The sequence below is a fragment of the Grampus griseus genome (genome assembly GCF_964374135.1).
Source record: "Grampus griseus genome assembly, chromosome: 2".
Taxonomy (NCBI): Eukaryota; Metazoa; Chordata; class Mammalia; order Artiodactyla; family Delphinidae; genus Grampus; species Grampus griseus.
In genome coordinates, this window is record NC_139018.1 from 65,528,403 (window position 1) to 65,549,856 (window position 21,454).

Sequence of the window (21,454 nt, forward strand, 5' to 3'; positions counted from 1 at the left end):
CTTCCTCTAACTTTATAAACACGGTATTTCTGAACTTCTCCAAACATCTGAGGAAGGACTAAGAAGCAGAGACCTAGTTCACTACTCACAGCCCACACAGTCTTTCTGCCATAGGAACTTTCTGGCATCGGCTCAGAAATCCCCGACTCTAGAAAATCCAAAAATGTAGGCCCCTCCACACTGCAGTTAAGGTACATTTCTAGAGACAAACCTGATTTCAATCTCTAACTCTACCACCTTCTTTGGGAACAGTAAGCCTCTGTTTTCTCATCCATAAATGGGGATATTAGCACTTCCCTTGTAGGGCAGTGGAGAAACCAATGAGAAAATTACTACAAAGTATTTAACACAGGGCCTGAAACATGTAATGTCCAATAAATCTTTATTATGATCATATGTGATCTATTTTCATTTTAAAATCCCATCAAAGATCTTTAAAATTTTTTGCTATAATTTCATTTACATTATATAGCATCTTTTCTTTCTTTCTCCCAAGAATCTCTAATCATTTTATAGTCATTACTTACAATATTTTACAGGCTGAATACCTGTCCCCGCAGAACACTAAGCTAACAGAAGTCAAAGTAGATGAGGAGTCTTATTTATAGGTCTATGAATTCTGTACTTCCTACTCTTCCAGAAAAGGGTGTTTTCTGGCCCTTGATACTATTTCACATATCCAATATAAAGACAAGTCTATAACTAGAGCAACTGCTCTTACAGGGTGTATTATTCACCACCATCCCCCACACAAGTCATGATGGTCCATTGCAGAGGTTGGATAAATAAAGCTGAATGAAAAAACCGATCAATAATTATAGTCGGGGCCCATGAGCAGTTTGGACAACAGTAATGTGCGATTTTCATCTTGCCTCTCACGATTTTGTACACGAGATCACAAGTATTCCAATTAATTCACCAAAACATTACACTTTAGACATGTATACAGACTTCAAGTGTTGTTTAATCTTGTCACTGCCCTAGTAATTTCAGATATAGTAGCAGTCACCTTCCTCTTACTAAGCCATGTCCTGCTTATGCACTGTACTATTATTAATATTACTACAAATTATTCTATGTACAGTTCTATCAAACTTACCAGTGCAAACATCCTATTCACACTAATGGGGCCCAGCGCAGTAAAAAATATCATTCAGTTACAGTTGGTTTATTACACTGCCCAATGAGGAAATAAAAACGAACAAACAAACAAACAAAAAAAACAGGCACTGTTTACTGTGAAAATACTAACATTAAATGCAAAGCAAACATAACTGAATTTTCCCATAAATTCAGGAAGTTCTTAGCTAATCATAGTATAGATTTAAATATTTAAAGTTTCACATATTCCATTATGAGCAACTTTGGAAGCATTTAAATTTTAAAATTAATATTTAATCAAATGAACTAAAATTTTCAACATACTAACCCTTACACTAGGTTTCAGCCTTACCCATTGTATGCAATTAAGAAATGTTGATAAAGCACTTGAAGTTAGATTCTAAGCCAACAGCAATGCAGAATTTTTTAAAAGTTAATTCAAGAGATGAAACGCTATAATATAGAAAAAGTAGCCATGTAAACATAACAGGGGAGGGGCTAGTTATGCTCTCACGTGTGCTTAATTTTCTTTAAATTTAGTGAGTGGCATTCTGCATAGGAAAGAGAATCACTAGAATTGCAGGAAAAAATAGGAAAAGAAAAATAGACTATCTAAGGGTCATTAGTAATAATAATAAAGCACTTAAGGAAGTTTACAGAGAAAAACATCACCAGGAATGATTCAGAAATCTCTGTGACATATCCCCTGCAAATACCCCACAAAATTTAAAGCTCAACAGCTTAAAAAATAACTAAATAAAAGCTAAACTGCCTAAATCCTCCCGCAAAAGTTCTGCTTTACAAAAGCATATACAGTACAGATACACCATCATAGAAAACCTCACCACAGAGCAGGGGACCCTGGACATCAGGTCCAGTTTCAAACAGATGTAATTTTAACATGCCAGTGGGCCAGACCAGAAGAGTTGAGGGGTTCATGGAAATTCTGGCATTCCCATAAAATAGATCTATTGTAGGTAGGGGCAACCATTGTGTAGAAGAATTCTGGGGAAAACTCAAACTTCGTATTGCCAAAACTATCAAGCTGTTACAATGTGTAGATTATATTTAAATTGCAGTATAATTCTTACCAATTCATTGCTGAACAAGACATTAATTCCCCATAACTTTTAGTCAAAAATAAGTCATATTTTTAAGAATATTTTAAAGACACAGGGACTAAAACTTTACTCATAATACCACTAGGTGCTAAAAATTAACTCATGTAACTTTTTTTTCTTAAAACCAAAAGCATCAAATAATCTTGGATTCGAGTTTGCTCATTGTAACAAATCAAATCTAGTAATTGGCATATTACAGATTTGAAGTAGCTTTGTGTCTCTCAATTTATAAATCAGAAATTGGAAATATGAAAGGATGTTGTAATGTGGGAGGGTCCTACGTAATGAAGGTCATTATAACTCCTGGCTCCAGAGCTATACAATCTAATATCCTCTCTGGTGGTTCTATGATATGCCCATGCATTACAGTTCTTGTTGACAGTCTGTTGCCTTGGAAATATTTCATTATTTCAGTTTATCCATTTGTAGACCCTTGGCCTTGTGATATCAAGGCCATCCTATTTCATATTTTCGATTATCATTTAAGCAATCTTGTGGAGCTATTTATATATAAGCAAGTGTTAGACAACGCACATCATTATTTATCACTCTGTTTAAGCTTACACTGTAGGAAGAAATACCTCCAAAAAAGTCTCCACCACCACCTTTACTTTTTAAACCAAAAGCCCTGTGCAAATGGAATATGCTTTGCAAAGCCAGCATGGGCATATCGCATGCCTGACACTTCTGTCTAATTTTCTCGGTTATACATCCACATAGTGGAAACACTCTGTGGTAGTGCTATATAATTTGCAGCCTATTGGAGTTTTGTTTTGTTTTTTGTTTTTTGTTTTGTTTAAATGCACAAGGTTTTCAACTTGTTCTTTCAGGCTCCAAAGAGACACTTTGTGTGTATGAGTCAGAGAAATTTAAGGAATACTAAATAATAACGTAAGACATTATCAAGAAAAAGCTTCTCTTTCCAAAATTTACTCTGTAAACATTATTAGAAGGAAATGACTTTTGTACTGTATTCTTAAACTCAGGTCAGATATGTCATAAATAAACAACAAGACAATTCAAAAGATGTATTTTTTCAAGTTTTTGATTACTGGTATATTTGAAAAGCAGTAAAGAATAGTGTCCATAAATGCCTTTATGAAATCAATGATTTGGAAACCATTTTTTAAGGAAAAGCGAGATCACTTGAAGCATGTCCACAGAAAGCCATCTCTTATAAACATATTTGTGTTCAACCGTTACAGAGAAATCATACTACTAACCAGTAAGTTCAGGCACAAAGTGCACACAAAGGTAAAATGACTACTTAGCTGAAGCAAGTAACTATGAAAAACACCCCTCCTGAACCAACCATCTGACTTCCCATTTCTCATTACAAAACCAAATCAACTAACATGTGTAATGTTTACAGTTAAAGTGTTAAGAACATTTAAAACCCTAATAACAAAGTGAACCCTTGGGGCATAAAACAACTGTTTGGATAACGGGCCAAGTTTGTGGTTATTACTGTTTGAAAACATTTAGTTTTATAAGTCCTTCCTTCCTTTCCTCTATATCGCTCCTTCTGCCCCTACCTCCTTAGTACTACTCCCTCTCCCTACAGGTTAAACCTTCTCAGATCCAACCTTTAAAATGACAGCTTCCGAGCTGAACAAGAAGATGCTATTAAAGGGCATTAAATTAAATACAGTATATCCTCCTACAACTTCAATCAGAATTTCAGACCAAGTGTTATTTAGTTCAGCTCTCAAGTGGAGCAGAATAACAAATCGCGCACTTTGATTTACCTTCTTCGAATGCCAAATGGAGACAGGTGATAAAGAACGCGCTCATGCACAGGCTATGAAGTTTCCTCTAGAAATTAATTCTATCTTCAAGATTCCCATCTCAGAGAAATTCCCAAAATGGCACACAAATAGGCCTCTGCTAGAGAGATTACTGGGGCCATCCCAGTAAATACACTTACTACCAGCAGAACTGGGGATGAAGGAGGCAAAGAGGAAGGAACGAACGGAGGAAATCAATTACAAACTTCTGATTTCAAAAAGTATTCATCATCATGTTAAATAAGAAGTAATTATTAAAAGCCTTGCACGATGCTCTGAGACATAATTTTTCTACCTACAAGAGTAAAGTACTTAATACGTGAATTCTCATAAAACACTAAGACTAAATGTTCGTTTTAGCTTTTGAGTTGTCAGATAGTTAATGCTACTCACTTTTAACATCTTTAAAAACTGGACTGTGTATGATTTATTCTCAGGTACATGATTTATATAGAAATTAGCTAGAGTTTAGAATGAGTCACTTAAGTACCAACTTAAAATTATTTCCTTAATCCTGACAATTCTGCGGTCCCTACTGTATGGAGGAAACAAGCAACAGTGCAACTGAAGCTTTTTAAAGGAATAGCTTGTTTAATAATATCTCCCTACCGCCTCTTGATGTAAACTATACGTTAAATGCTACGTTGTACCAAAAATAAAACTACCCACGTAATAATAATTAAGTCTTGCTACTGCGGACTGCCCTCATCTTCTTTTCAAGTTCACTTAAGCCTGTGAGGAAAGTAAACATCGCTGCTTGGGGGCGGGAGTGGGGGGGACAGGGGGTGCATATATCTAACCGCATTTGTTTTCCTCACGATTCAATGGGTAACATTTCATACTTCCTACTGAGCATTTTCTCCTTGGAGACAGAGAGAGATATTCACTTTGCTCAAACCAATATGCTATATGCAATTAACGTCATTAACGCTGCCAATTAATAGCAAATAGGATTCCAAACAAAGTAGGCTGGGTGGACAGCAGGAGGGAAAACCACGTGGGGCGGAGGGGTGCTTAGTTACTCCGAAATCTAACAATGCCATCCACGTAGGACGGTTAAGGAAATTTTGAATACAAACTCCCTTTCCCTTTGGCTTTGGTTTAACTAACTTCAAACAGACATGCTCGGCTGAGCTCCTTGCCTGGCTAGGCAAATCTCACCAGGAACTTTTTTAAACACAGATCCCCAAACAGTAACTAACGGGGCAGAGATGCTCCAACTGTTGGCACATTTTGGATCTCGCTGTTGGCTTGCTGATTTGGATTGAAGGATTTTCTTCTTTCTTTTCCTTATTTTCTGTGGGGGGCAAGGGAGTGGAGAGGAGGGCAGGAGAGGAGAACAGAGGGCAAAGCAGGAGACCCACAAGTTGCCGAAGCTGGGGACGCAGCCTGGGCGGCAGGGAGGCGGCGGCCGCGCGCCTCTCTCCGCCCGGCCCGGCCTAGCTGCTCCGCGCGGAGACAGTCCCTCGGCGACACCGTCCGGGCCTGGCGCGAGCTCCGCGCTCCCCGCCCCCGGCCTCCTCCTCCTCTCCTCTCCTCCTCCCCCTTCTCGCCTGCCTTCCCTCCCCCTCCCCAGCCTCATTCCTTCCTAGAGAGCAGCTGCCAAGGGACCTGCGGCGGCCCCGGGGATCCCCCGGCCCCCCCACCCGCTCCGCTGCTCCCACTCACACAGCAGCCCCTTCTTTTCTGTTTGTTTCTCTTTCTTTTTCTTTTCTTTTTTGCTTTTTCATTCTTTCTTTTTTTTTTCTTTTTTTTTCTGTCAGCGAGTCACTTCATTCGCCGAGCCGAGGAGGTGCGACCGCTCGGAGAGCCTGGCGCCGCCGCCGCTGCCGCAGCCGCCGCGGGCGGACAATGCGCGCGGGGACCGCGAGCGAGCGCGGAGCCGCCAGCCCGCCGACCAGGTCCCCGCGGGCTCGCGGCCCAAGAGGCGGGCTGCGGAGCGGGCCCCGCCACCTTGGCGGCGGCGGCGGCGGCGGCGGCGGCGGCGGCAGCGGCAGCAGCAGCAGCCGCCTCGGCGGCAGGTTCAATAAACAGAAAAGTGTTACCGTTCTCGCCTGGAAGGATCCTGCTGAAAGCTGGGCTTGGTGGGCGCCATCTTCCTGCTATTTTTTTTCCTCTCTTACTTTTTGCCTCTCTCCCCCCTCCTGGGGCGGGGGGCGTGGGCAGGGCGGGAGGGGGTTGTGCGTGTGCGTGGGGTGGCGGGAGTGAGTGCGGGCGTGCGCGGCGCTCAGCGGCGGCCGGGCGGGCGGCGGCCGTGGCCTTGGCCGTGGCGGCGGCGGCGGCGGCGGCGGCGGCGGTGGCCGTGCTGCTGAGGCCGGGAGGCTACGGAAAAGTAGTGGGGCCGGAGCCTCGCCGGCGGCCGGCCGTCCCCTCGCGCCGCCGGTGCCTCTCGCCGCAGGTCGCCGCCTCCTCCGCCGCTTGCGCCTTCTCCTCCCCCTGCTCTCCGGGCGCCGCCGCCGTCCATGCGCCGCAGAGCCCCCGCGGCCCGGGCCGCTCCGGCTCCCGAGACATGCCCAGCGCGGAGACAAGCGACCGGCGGCGGCGGCGGAGGAGGGGGAGGCGGCGGCGCGGGGGGGGGGGGAGGCGGCCGCGCGGCCCCGCGGGCAGCCAGGCCCAGGGCCCCGCCGCCTCCGGGTTCTCGCCTCGCGCGCCGCCACACCCCCCGCAGTCACCCCACCACCGCCACTCAGAGCTGGCCCGGTGGCAGGTGGGGTACACACCCTCCCGGCGGGGGGCGTGGGGGACCTAGGTCGGGAGGGGCGGGGACGGGGAGGACGCGCAGGGGGTTTCCAGCTTGACCGCTGTGAAAGTATTTCTGGGCATTTTCCAGCTGCTTTGCTCCAGAGCGCTCTCTCGCACACAGACACCCCCCTTTCTCTCTCCCTCTCCTCTTTTCTCTCTCTCCCTCTCTCCCCCCCTCTCTCTCCCCCTCTCCTTCCGTCTCTCTCCCTCCGTGTCTCCCCCCTCCCTCTCCCTCTCTCCATCTCTCTCTCTCTCCCTCTCTCTCTGTCTCTCTCTCTCCCTCCGTCTCTCTCTCGATCGCGCTCTCTCTCGCGCTCTCTCGCTCTCTCGCTCGCTCTCTCTCGCTCTCGCTCTCTCTCTCTCTCTCTCTCTCTCTCTCTCGCGTTCGGGGACTGGGAACTCCGCTGCCGGCGCAACAACGCCACTCAGTTGCAGTTTCGAACACTTCCCTTCTCTGGAGTATCGCGGCCAGGAGGAAAGAAACAGAGAGAGGAGCTGGGAGGCCACGGGAGCGGGCTTCACAGGACGGCGTCCGGGGCGCGCCTCCGGGGACAGCGCGTGGGGGTGTCCGGGCGGAGCGGCCCCGAGCGCCCCGTGAGCGAGTGCAGCGGCAGTACAGGCACCTTGTGGCTCGAGCGCTCTCAGCAGCGTTGCAAAGCCGGAGCAGCTGCATTATTCACGCACTTGCAAGTCTGCAGACCCCGGGGTTCACACGTGAATTCCCAGGAGTTTAAACGCAGTTAGATAAAACGCTTCTCTCGACTTGGCTTATAGGACCTGAGACCCGACCGGACTGCGGGCCTCGGGGATCCAGCCCAGTCGCCTCCTTATTTTACAGCTCAGCGAGGCCTAGGGAAAGGGCCACTCAGTGCAGGGCCAGTGCTGGAATCCTATTGCCTGGGGAGCCCCTGGTCAGAGCGTTTTCTCCACTAAACCGCTCAGCTGGGTGTGGGCAGCTTTTTAGGCAGAGACTTGGGTCAGTCATGTGTCACCCAGGAAAGTAGAAAGGACTCTTAAAGCATTCCCACTTTGAATAAATGAAAGAGCCGGACGAAAAACATCAATCCTATGAGAGGCTTTGCATTTTACTTTAAACTTAAGAAAAAAATAGACCTGCAAAGGGGTCCCATTCAGTTCTACCATTCCAGTACAGTGGGGCTGAGAGTTAGAAACTTGGAAACATAAGTGTTTTTCGTGACAGACGTGTTTAATCTGCATGATGGTGTTTGAGTTGTCTTTGGAGTACACTCTACAGGTAGGAGAAGATGAGAGTGATTGAAAAATGAAGTGGAGAGCGTTGAGTACAAGATAGACAGGGGCTGGAAGGGAGGGGAAAAAGTTGCCTGCTGGAAGTTTTGGCTCCAGGACGGCCAGCTTAGGGCATTTCTACCCAAAGATGACAAATGAGAGAAGCTTGTGTTCTTCCAACAGGCCACTCTTTGCTTGAAAACCCTCCACCCCTGTCACTCCCTCATTAGACTCCCCAAAATAAGTTAATGCAAAAACAAATTTTGGCAGGGGGGAATGTTGTCGCCATTCACTCTGACAGATCCAGGTCTTGAGGTGGAAACTAAGTCTGCCCTTCACAGCCCCTTCAGCCTAACAAGTAGGTGGCCCACATTCCCAATAAAATTCCAGAGGACAGGGGACTTGTGACTCAGACCCTGCCAATAATCTTCTTGCCCCACATGACTCGCTCCCCTGTCCCCAAATTAACTAAAATTAAAGGCAGTAACAGGTGTCATCATATCTGAGTAACGAAACCAAGAGCTACATTTTTCACAACTAGCACCTTCTCTTCTGTCAATATGACAGAACATAAAAAGAGAAGAAGGGAACAATACATCCCAAAGGCTAGAGTTTAGAGTTGATTATTTTTAAAGCTTTAGACTTTAGAACTGCAGTGGGATTCAGACTTGAAAAAGTGGCCCAAATTCAAAGATGAAGGTGGAAGCATCGGTACAGCTTTCGGCGTTTGAGTGCGGGACCATGGAGGATTACCCCTGCATGCTCCTGACTTGCAGGGAAATTGGCCCTGGGAAGATCTTTATGATGAAAGACACCAACACTCAGAGAGTAAACATAAAGGCTGAAAGTTCATGACTACCTCTTACGCCCAATTCATATCTTAAGGGTTAGTTGAAGTTCCCTGGAGGTCCCTGAAATCATCCAAAGGCCATCTGACATTTCTGACCCTTGACTCCCTACTTCAGAGATCACACTATTGTGACTATTGCCTGCACTTCCTAGTTAAAGTGATCACTGGATTCTATTGTCATTTAAATGTTTTATAAGTGACAAAAAAAAAAAAACCCATAAAACCATACCTGAACCATGAAAAGGAAAAATCTAATTCTTTCCTGGTCCTTTATGTTTGAAAGATTCCCAGATCTTTTGTATTAAAGGTTATTGTAATCACTGAAGTAAAACAAGACTAAAATAATTTAAAAATCTCTTTGACAAGGAATAGCCTCTTTTTGACTTATTTTCAAGACTCTTTGTTTTAAACTTCTGACAATACTCAGAGCATATAATGAAGTCTTCTACAGAATATCTGCAATACTGGCCATCAACTTGGAAAACATTCAGTGTGTTATGCAAAACCTGCTCTGGTTGCTGAGCCACTGGTTAGAAGGCACAAAATATGGCAGTGATAGATTATCTTAACCTTTTCAGTTTAAACACTGTTGGTTCAAATCAAAGGTTCTCAAATCAATGAAGTTTGAAATACAAGGTAAGAATAGGAGCTGTTATTTGAATTATGCATTGTGTATATTTTAAGTTAAATGCCATTGGCAAAGCTCTCAGATGTTTAATCGTATGCAATCTGGGAAACACAAATATTTAATTTCACACTTTCATGTGTTCTTTTTTTCTTCCCATCTTCTATAAAACTGAGCCCCACAAATGGGAAGCTTACCTTTCATACTACATCGTTAGTATTTCTCAGCACATTTTTGTGGATTACATTTTTGATAAAATCTTGCAACATCTCAAGTTGTCCTTAAGGAAAAACTTCAGGGTTCTAGGGCTGTTGGTGGTGGTGGTAATTTTTTTCCCCTTTCTTTCCTAACTGAATCAAAGAATGTTTACTATTTCAATGTCACAACCATATTTTTTTAAATCCATAAATGTTTGGAGGAAATGCAAACAATAAATACTTTAAAACTTCCTTCTTCCCACCTAACCTAACTTTGTAAAATTTGCTTCCTAACTTGCATCTCTGAATCTTACGCATTTGCATTATAATACGTTTAAGATGAATACTTAACAGCGCCGAGGAGACTCGGATTTCATGCTGTATTTCCCTGTAGTAACAGGTGACATGATAACACTATTATGTAGAATTGCAAGTGTACGGCTACACGTGAAAACTGTTCCCATTCTGTTTGGAAACAAATGATCAATCAGCCTCAGGTGATCAATTGCCCCCCTGGCCGCCCGTCAGCGCGGGTCCGCACCCGGCAGAAGCATTGAGAAAATTCCGCTGAAAGGGACGAGGATCCCAAACTTTGCAAAAGCACCTTGTTCTGTGCCTCAGACTTCGCTGTAACTCCTTGGCTACGCGGGGTTGAGACTCTAGATTTGGGGCCAGGCAGAAGGCAAAGGTTGATTTGACTTCGCCAGTACACTGGAGTGCCTCTCAATCCGAATTGTGAATTATTTTTTCCTGTCTTATCTGTAGAACGAGGGGCAAAGTGAGCCCTGGCGATGTGCATGTGTGTTGTAACGCATAAAACAGGAGGCAAAGTGAGTCCCACCCCAGCACCCCGGAGCGGGGGCACTATCCCAGCCCAGGCGGGACTACTCACCGCTGCTGGTAGGAGGTGATGCCCTGGACGTTCTGCGGGGTGCCGTTGGCCGCGGCGCCGGCCCTCCCCATGCCCGCGCCGGCCGGCACCCCCGCGGCCGCCCCGCCGGCTGCCGCGGCCGTCACCTGCACGCTGAAATCCGGAAAGATTCGGATCATCGCCGCGGCTTCGGCCCCCGGGCGCGGCGGCTCTGGGCTCGGGCTGGCGGGGGCTCGGGCTGGGGCTCGGGCAGCGGCGGCAGCAGCAGCAGCGCGAGCAGCGGCGGCGGCAGCAGCGGAGCCAGGCACTAGCCTGCAATCCCATTAGTGAGCCGCGGCCACTGTGCGCGGCGGAGAGGCGCTTTGATGTGCGCGCAGCGGGCTGGGGGGGCCGCAAGCGCAAGGAGGAGGTGCGGGGGGGGGGCGTGCGAGGGACTTGCAAACAGCAAAACGTGTCAGGGTGGGTCCTTTTTTCCCTTTTGGGGGGCGGTGGTGCTCCCCCCTCTTTCCAGGATGTTGCTCTCACTGGCTGCTCCGACTGCGCTGCGCGAGCCCAGCTGAGGGAAGAAGGGGAGGGGGTGGCGGAGGAAGGATGCACCGGGAGGCTTAGAGAGGACTTGGCTGGTGCAAGGGGATGACGGGCAGCGGAGGGTGCCTTTCTTTCCCGCCCCCTCAACACAAACACGCACACACACACCGCGCACTTCCGACTCCAAGTGTAAGACAGGCGCGCTCTCTCCCCTCTTTTCTCTAGAGAAATAACCACCATCCAAGCAGGCTCGCGCCTCCCGCGGCTCCCTGTAACCTGAACTCTAGCCCGCGTGTGCAGGAATGGGGGCGCAGAGCCTCCCCTCCGGGCCGGGACCCCTCTCTGCCCGTCTTCTGTACACTAGGCAGCGCGAGGGTTGCCAACTGCAAGTTGGACTACTGGAGAACTTGATGCTTATCGAGGAGGGATGGTGTGCAAAGGAGAAGGTGGGGGGGGGAGGCGCTTTTGTGCAATGGAGAGTTTGTTCCCTTTATAAGAAGGGACTCTCCTAGCTTCTGGTGGGCTGGCATGTTGGTCTTGGACAAACTTGTGAGGTGGGGACTGCAGGTCCAGCTGGAGGGATTCGGGTGTGCCCCTGATGACCCATCTCTATACGCCCCTTTCGAACGACGAAACGAATAAATTAGCAGCCACAACTGGGGCGAACTCTGCAAATTCCAACCACCAGGGAAACAAAAAGAGAAAACACGTGCATTTATTTCCTCGTGTCTTCCAGTTACTTCTCCATATTGTTACATCGGTGTTTCTTTAGGGGATGAGGAGGGATGCTGTGGTTTGGGCGCGCCCTTTTACTGACAACTTGTACTCCTTATAGCCTGCATAATGGGTGGGGCCAATGGGAGTGAATGATTACCCCTACCCCCTGCCCAGGACCCCCAGTGGCCCCACTTCCTCCCTCTTTCTTCCGGGTGGCGACACTGGACCTGAGTTGCCGGGAGGACGGTGCAGCCCTTACGCGACGCGGGGCTCGGGCTCCCCTCCTTTTGCGCGCCACCGCCCCCAACAAGCTTGGCTGGTGCTCCTGTTGGTTTCCCCATCTCGCTCTCTCGTCTCTTCCTCTCCCCGCGCGCAGAGGCCCGGGCCTGGCAGCTGGGGGACAACTGGCCGCCGCGCCCGCCGCGCGAAACCACCTTGGGCTCGGCGGAGCGTGGTGGCCGCGGCCGCGCCGCTCGACCCTCTGCCAATAGCGCCTCGCCGAACGAGGCACCTGCTTAACCCTTTGAGCCTGGGGCGCAGCCGGCCGCTGGGACCCAGAGAGGCAGGGCCGATTGGCCAGAAGTTGCCGAGGACGAGAGCGATAGAGACTGCCCAGCCCGGCGTGCCGGCACAAGGTCTGGGGGCCAGACGCCTACCCTCGCCGCAAAACTGGGCGTCCCCTTTCACCCTCGTGGCTCCCGGAAAACAGCCAAGCCGCACAAAGGCCGGTCCGCGCCCCGGCGGCGTCCCGCTCTGGCTGAGCAACCTCTGCGCTCCCCTAACCCGAGTCAGTTTCCGGAGAAGCCGCCCGCGCCCGGCAGCCGCAGGGAGCCAGAGGGAGGGAGCCCCAGCTCTGGCTGGCCGGGCCCACGGCGCAGCTGCGTTTCCATTTTCCTCTCAAAGAAAATGCTTTGGACGGCAGATAATACCAGGAGATATGAAACTGCTTCGTCCCCCACATGTTGCACGTAAAAAGAATCGTAATGAGCATCTGTGGCATGTGCTAGGGATCCCACGAGTTAGTTGAAGATCTAACTGAGGTCCTGACTGCCTCCTTCCCAGGAAGGGGTCTTTTTCTAGTTCAAAGGCATTTCATTAAGAGATATTAATACTTGTTAAGTGGCCAAACGCAAAGTCACTGAACCGGCGAGGGTAGGGGCACGTGGTTAAGTGGAAAGACACCGTGGTGGGATCAGGTCACAGATGTGGCCAGGCCAGGCCTTGCGGTTTGACTCGGGTCTCAGAGCTCTCCCCTCCCCACCTCTCATCCTCAGGGCTGAGTCTGAAGAGATCTCAAATACCAACTCTTGTCTCTGCAAGCTTTCCTGTAGAAAGAAGTGGGAGTTTGTGCTAATTATAGCCAGGTCAGGAATGATCTAGGGGTTGGGAAAAGTTCTCCTTCTCTGACTGCATAGGTCAAGGCCAGCAGTACTGTAGGCCAAAGGAAGCCCAGTTAACGGCTGACCAATGAGACTTAACATGAACAGATATGCAGACAGTGGATTTCTATAAAATAGCATGTCTGAATTATTGGCCCGTTGTGGGCTGGTGCCTGTGCCTGGCATTTGATATCTAGGTCAACCAGTTGGTGGAGGTTTCCAGCAAGTGGCTGCTTCTTCCATGTGTACTTTGACTCCAATATGGGATGCCATGTTTCAGGTTAGATCTGGTGGATCCAGAGGCAGTCCCTCATATGCTAAACAATGCCAGAGGCAGATAAAATGCTCTTTTGCCAAAAAAAGGATTTTTAGAAAATTATTTTTCCTTTTAGAGTATTTTCTGCACAATCCACGAGTTACATTTATAGACAGTATCACCCTTCTTCTTTAACTGTTTTAATATTGATTCTATGAATAGAAAAGACCAGCTATTATATTTTATTGACTACTTATTTTACAGACTAGTTGGTCTGGAAATATGTGATCCTGCTTCTCTTCTTTTTTGGAGGGCAAGTTTTTCTTGGAAGCCCAAAGGGCAAACCTATCCCACTCGAAAGAAGATGTGAGGTCTGCTGTTAGATATTTGAAACTAGATATGCTTAAGCTACTTCAATTATACTTGATATTATTAAAATAGAGTTTAATGAGCACATTCAACTTCAAAGTTCCAAGCTTTCAACTGTCCATATTTAAGAGAATTAATATGGCTCCTGCCCTCCAGAAACTTTCTTTTCTAAAATAGAAATAAACAGACTACTCAAAGAAGACTTGCACAGTGGGTTACCTTAGAATGTATGTGATAAGTCTGTTTCAGTATTTTGTCTTTACATGTAAAAATTTGGAAGTTTGGTTTGCATGCATGACAGACAAATTCCTTATTGCATCTTCTTATCTCCATGTTCATTAAGGACCTTAAGCAAAATATAAGTTTATTCCCTCATTAGTAATTCAGATTTCATTACTCTACTCTTTCAGTTAAAATCTTTACATGCTGGCAGCCGTTTTGAAATATTTTGAAAGTTGCTTTGGCACTCATCCAACCAAAAGGGCTCCAGTTAACATTAAACTGTATACTTTCTCATTGTATATCCTTCTCCCCCCACCTAAAATCTACATATTGTTATGTAGAGATATAGAAAAGGATTTTATGTCATAACTCTGAAAACATACATATGATACACACACAGCCACCACAATTATATATTTACATCTTTATCCTTGGTGTCATTGTACAACTGTGCCTTTTGCTCATATGATATAAATATCTATTCTCTGGAAATTCATTTCCATTGACTTAGAGTTAAATGGTTTGACTTTGAATTTTCATGATTGGCTGTCAGAAGCTGCCAGTGACAGGTAGGAGACAGGAGCTACAAAGCTTTATTGTATCTAATTTTTGCTTTACTTTGGTCAGGTATTTAAGAGGAAAATAAAATAGTACACAGAGATCAGAAAAAGATAAAGCAAAACAAAATAAACAGAATGAAAATACTATATGTAATGAATAACGTAAGATATGCTTTACTCTGAAAAGTTGAGTGTTTTATTGAAGGGATCATGCTTCAATGAGAGGGGTTTTTTCCCATTAAAAAACACCCATGTGAGGACTTTCCTGGTGGCACAGTGGTTAAGAATCCGCCTGCCAATGCAGGGAACACGGGTTTGAGCACTGGTCCAGGAAGATCCCACATGCCGTGGAGCAACTAAGCCCATGCGCCACAACTACTGAGCCTGTGCTCTACAGCCCACGAGCCACAACTACTGAGCCTGTCCTCTAGAGCCGGCGAGCCACAACTACTGAGCCCACGTGCCACAGCTACTGAAGCCCACACACTCTAGAGCCTGTGCTGCTCAACAAGAGAAGCCACCACAATGAGAAGCCCACGCACCGCAACGAAGAGTAGCCCCAGTTCGCTGCAACTACAGAAAGCCCACGCGCAGCAATGAAAACCCAACACAGCGCCCCCCCCACAAAAAAGAAAACATCTGAGATCATTTACAATAATTTGAGAGATGAGTCTTCATTGTAGGAAAAGCCATGAACTAAAATTAAGGTCCCTGCATATCATGGGAAGGAGATTTTACATTCTGTAGAGGGGTTTAATATTTGATTTAAACAATTTTCCATCTTTGCTCCTCAATCCAAATTGAATTCAAGCTCTTACTACTAACTTTGCCATGTGATTAATATGTCTCCTAGTCCATTCAAAAGCAAAGCTACAATGTCAGGGTAGAAAAAAATGACGTGAACTTCACAATAATGTCTTTCTCAATATTCCAGAAGAGAAACTAAGGAATTAAGAGAGAATACCTAATAAATCATTATTTATAATATATGTATGTCCATTTATAATATATAAGGAGAGTACTGAGGATTTTTTCATATTACTACTACCTATATCAAATACTGAATATCTCAAGCTATTATGCTAAACTAATTCTCAGAGGACTTTATAAATATATAGCTAGAAACAGAAGAGGTTTAGTTAAAAGAGAAGAAAATCTTTTAGCTATTTTCTAAAATCAGCAGCAGGCAGTAGGAGAGGAGGAATTGTTTAAAAAAAAATTAGTGAGTGGGGAAGGGTCTCAGATCCATACGGTTTTATTTTTTTTTAGTTAAAATATTCACACATCATGTAATATTATTCCAAAGCATGTGCAAATCAATAGAATCTAACTAAAGCTAAACTTAGACTTACATGCAAAAAAAACTAAATTGTCTTAACATATTTAAAAGACTAATTTGTCTTTAAACAACAATCTCAAAAATTGCTCTTGCCTATTTTTTCATGATAGAGAATTTGATTTGGGGGTTGAAATATCTCTAATTTTTAGGAGACAATTTTAAATCTACCTGTGATTATAAAGGAGTCCCAAAATGTTGGTTCTAGTTTGCTTCTTCTATGACTGTCAGCATAATTAGAACTTGAAAAGACCCACTAAGATGTGAGTTGTGACTTGCACCTCAGATCCAGCAGCCCATGCTACTTTTTGTTTCAGTGAAAATTAGACCTAGTGCTCACTGGAAATTTTATTTCTGTTTGGCTGGATTCCTCCAAGTAGGCATACTTAAATAGCCAATGGACTCTTTTCTTCACTTAATTTTCTTATTAATTGTAAAAGTATTAATTCAGTGCATGCTTGATTGAAGGAGTGACATTGCTTTGGACTGATTTTTTTCAAAATGAAAACAACCATACTAGATGAGTTTTTACTTGAATTTTTCATTTTCAGTAGGATGGGATATTTTATAAACCTAATCACATAGCAAATCAAACAGTTTTATTACACTCCATGCTGTGTCAAACGTTCTGTTTTTATTAAACTGTTTTGTCTTTTCACCTAGAGGAGTGATTCTCAAACTTTAGCATGCATCAGATCACAAGAAGGGCTTATCAAAGCACAAATTTCTGAGTCTTACCTTTACAAGATCTTATTCAGTAGGTCTGGGGTGGGGCTAATAATCTGCATTTCTAACAAATTGCTAGATGATACTGATGCCATTTGTCCAGGCACCATATTTGAGAACTGCTGACCTGCAGTGTTTAAGATAGAGGGTTGAGTTGGGAGGTCTAGATTCAGAGCCCAACTTTGCTACACACTGATTGAGCGGTCAAGGGCAAGTTCTTTAAGCTCTCTCAGCTTCCACAACCTAACCTGGTATTAATTCAGGTCAGCAAAAATGGATTTGCCCTGCCTGATGGGGATTTGGGCACAGTTCCTTCCTTCAGGGAGTCAAGGGTTTATAAGCAGAAGTAAATATATAAAGAAATTGCAGTTGCAATTATTGCAATTGCAATAAAGTGTCCTAAGGGCAACAACAGATTTACATAAAAAGTACAAAAGTGGCATGGGAGGTTGGGGTTTGAACCAGATGAGAAGAGAAATAAAATGTGGTCAGGAGCTTGGGGTAAGAATCATGCACTCTGGGTTTGACTACAGTTCTACCATTTACAAGCTGGGTGACTTCAAGCAATTTATTTATTTTCACCAAGGCTCTGTTCCTTTCTTTGTAAAACTAGTAATATATGTAGTTCTCAAAGGATTGTTGTAGGGTTTAAGTGATATAAGGTGTGGAAAGTACTTAGTACAGTGCCTGACTCATGTTAATTACTCAATGAAAGGTAGTCATCACCATGAGGACAGTCTCTTAAGTTCTCTCCCAAGTTCTCTTCCTTGGAGATGGGAAAGGTCTTGATGGTTACCCAGATAAGTTATGAAATATTTAGATGCTCTATTTATGAATGTTGACAACTCTAAAGTTATTTATTTTAAATTCTACAACAATACACCTGCAGTTCTAAGTGACTAATTTTGTTGATCAAAGTTAAGAAAGACACCAGATAAAATTACTGCAAGTGTTTCCTAAAGTCCAGTGCACTTTCCTAGAGGCTTGAAGTTCAGCTTTACACAAAGGGCAGTAAACTTCTGACATTAATCATATGCAAGATGTATAGGACCTAGAGATTATCATACTAAGTGAAGTAAGTCAGACAGACAAAGACATATATCATATGGTATCACATATGTGGATTCTAAAAAATGATACAAATGAACTTAATTACAAAACAGAAACAGACTCACAGACTTAGAAAACAAACCTATGGTTACCAAAGGGGAAAGGTGTTGGGGGAGGGAAAAATTAGGAGGTTGGGATTAATATAAACACACTACTATGTATAAAATAGATAAGCAGCAAGGACCTTCTGTATAGCACAGGGAACTCTACTCAATACTCTATAATAACATACAGGAAAAGAATATGAAAAAGAAAAGGGGTATGTATATGTATAACTGAATAACTTTACTGTACATGTGAAACTAATACAACATTGTAAATCGACTATACTCCATTATAAAATTTAAAAATATATTTGTAAAGAAAACTGAAAAAAAAGGTGTGCAATGCAGTATCCCATCATCCTTGTTATGAGAAATATATCTGGTTGGTATTGTTATCAACCTTCATATTATAAATATGAAAAAGAAAGGGGTATGTATATGTATAACTGAATAACTTTACTGTACATGTGAAACTAACACAACATTGTAAATCGACTATACTCCATCATAAAATTTAAAAATATATTTGTAAAGAAAACTGAAAAAAAAGGTGTGCAATGCAGTATCCCATCATCCTTGTTACGAGAAATATATCTGGTTGGTATTGTTATCAACCTTCATATTATAAATAAACAATCTTTGATTAAAGAAAATTAAATATAGTAAAGATTTTTAAATAGATATGTAGAGGCATAAAATAAAATAGTAGATAACAGATCCACTATTGTATTGGTTATTACTGGAAACAAATATATGGGTTTTATTTCCAATCTTTTGAAGTTAATAAGGGTAAGGATAACTGAATCTTTTACCAGAGTGTTCCTTGGCACAATGATTCACAACATTTTTGTCTCAAGTCTCCTTTAACTCTTAAACATTTGGAGGCCATTCAAAGAGCTTTGGGTTATGTACATCACATCTATCAATATTTAATGTAGTCAAAATTAACATATATATGCAAAAATTTCTTATTAGTTCATTTTAAAAATAACAAACTCATTACATGTTAACATAATAACACTTTTTATTTTAAACACTATTTTGTAAACTATTTTAACACTATTTTTTCCAACCAAATAAATAGTGATATTGTTTTATTTTTTTTTTTTTGCTTTCTTTAATATCTGGCTTAATAGAAGACAACAAGATTCCCATATCTTTTCTGCATTCAGTCTGTTACAATAAGTTGTCTTGGTGAAGAAAATCTAGGTTCACATAGATACAAGGTTAGAAAAGAGTTGAGTTAAATTTTAATAGCCTTTACATATAATTGTAGATATTCTTCTTTGCTGTTATTATACCAACACTCGTAAGTAGTAATTTCTTAAAAGTTAGCTGTAATGTGGAATCTGGAATGATATTAAGAAAGTTTTCACACTCTAATCACTGAAATCCATTGGCCTGTAGATTTTTTTGTCCATACATGGCTTTATATCATATGCAATGATAATTTTTAAAACATTAACTAACTGGATTACGCAGCTCTTCCAAAGGTTAACGCATTTTATTATACAATATCAGTAAAAATCACAATTGCTAGTATCTCTACCACTCTGTTCAGTAAAGTCTCTACATACTGGGAAGCTGTCAAGCTCACAATGACAGGTACAAGTTTCCTAAAATTCTAATTATCGCTTGGAATCTCAAATATTATTGGTAGCTAAATACCGTCAGTTGGATCTTCAAAGTGACAGACACACTTCATTCATTTTCAAGAAAATGTCTGTCAAATACTCACATCTGAATACCCATAGTTTGTCAGTTATTCTTTCAAATAGTGTTCCATGAAAAAAGTGGCTAGTTCAGCTTGCAACAAAAACAATGGCAAGAGTATTTTTTTCAGATACTTACACATATGTAGCAAAAGTGTTTTATGAGTACTTCCCATTTCACCACAAAGGATATTTAAAGATATGTGTTCAAGGGTCCAGATGTAATAAAGTTAATAATTCTTACTGCTTCATCAAGGCTGTTCTCAAATGAACCTGGCAGCTTTTTACTGTGAATGTGCGGCAGGGGAGAATACAGTGACTACTAGTGTAGTTTGGTGCTACTGCCTTGATTCATGCTGATGCCCGAGCAGTTCTACTCACCATTGCTTTTGTACCATCAGCATCCACAGTGAAACATCCACAATGAAAAAGGCAAATAATGTTTTAATATTATTATATTATTAGCATTACTATAGTATATTAAAATAGTTTTGACTTCATGGACACCCTGAAAACATCCTCAACCCACACTTTGAGAACTGCTGTCTTAAGAGTATGTGTCTAAGTTATTGTTATGACCAATAAGTAAGAGGAAAAGTTTAAACTTCCTTTCTGCTGTATTTTTTTAAAGAGTGAAAATACACTTTGCAATTGTGTGTCGGTTTGCTATCAAATCATGAATAGATTATTACGAATGTTGTACTTGGGATTTTGATTTCATGTAGAACTCAGAAATAGATACTTTGTTTTCTTCTATTGTTATCCAGGAAGTGGGTATAGCTTCTAACAAAGCAATTCCAGCACTTAATGTTGAAGATCTGGGACCAGTAACTTAATTTTCCCTCTGTTCTCCAAGAAAAAGATGGGAATACAGAAATCAGAATGGTACTTCAGAAGGATGGAAAGATGAAACTCAGAAGGAGCTAGATTAAGTTCCATAGCAGAAAGAGGTTTTCCATTGTTCAGAACCTGAAGAGGGCCACCTCTGGAGGTGCTGAGCCTCCCTAACTTGGAACAAAATGACTACCTTCTAGAAATTCAGATAAAGAGCTGGAGTCAGTGACCTTTAAGTTCATATTCTATGTAGACATAATATTTAATCATATTATCTCTATTCCATAAGCAAAATACCATAACACTATTTTCAAAGAAGTGTTGTACAATCTTTCTAACACAGCTTCACAGGCAACCACAAATATTTTCTATATCATTTATCATTATTCTTAGGCTGGAGGATTTTAAAATCTTGTTCAGAATGGAAAAACAAACTGAGTTATTGTGCAAAGCATCTTCAGTGTCTCAAAACCCACAAACCACAAGAAAAAGGGAAAGATCTGTAATTTAAGTATTTATACTAATTAATTTTGTTTAAGTACCCTGGACAGCTGCTCAAGATGCAGACCAAATAGGAGGAGAGTAACAATCTTTTGAAGTTAAATCACTACTTGTTATTAGTATTCATAATCAAAGGCATATCTCAAAGAGATGATAAACTACTGAAGAATTAATCATTTATTATGGAATTTAAAATAATCTGGCTCAAGAATTATATCTCAACTGTGAGATACATATTCGATGGAAGTTGTAGAAGAAGAAGCTTCTTGGCTGACTTATTTACAGAGACAGCTTTTCAGTGTTTTTGTCTCAGGGGAATCAAGAAAGGATGTGTATCAGAGAAATGTCATCCATGTATCTTTGCACAAAGGGAAGATACCAACATAACTCTGTTTTAATTTTACTTATTTTGACTGAGAAATGATCCCTCTTAAAAAGTGATTTGTGTAGTCATAGTCAAAGAAAACTAAAACTTGAGGAAGATTCATTGAGAATTATAAGTTATTATATATGAGGGGAAATCTAAACCAAATTTCAAAGTTTTGCCAATCTTATTTTGTTTTATTTTGGAGAATGATAAGAAGTATTTTCACTTGGAAAGTGCCTTGATGTCAAAGA

At 43.0% G+C, this 21,454-nt stretch overlaps 1 protein-coding gene across 12 annotated transcripts in view; it reads right to left on the reverse strand.

Moving 5' to 3' along the window:
* The window catches only part of NPAS3 (neuronal PAS domain protein 3), a gene marked incomplete at both ends in the record, with an annotated part of 867,736 nt that extends 857,015 nt beyond the window's left edge, over window positions 1–10,721 (reverse strand). For 6 of the 12 annotated variants that reach the window (XM_082647980.1, XM_082647981.1, XM_082647979.1 and 3 more), the window contains one exon: window positions 10,564–10,721. In XM_082647980.1, the coding sequence (XP_082504106.1) occupies window positions 10,564–10,721 (158 nt within the window). Of the gene's footprint in view, window positions 1–6,054; window positions 6,105–10,563 lie in introns of those variants that run through there. The other 6 variants (XM_082647975.1, XM_082647976.1, XM_082647974.1 and 3 more) reach the window with 1 other exon arrangement.
* Window positions 10,722–21,454: the final 10,733 nt, after the last annotated feature.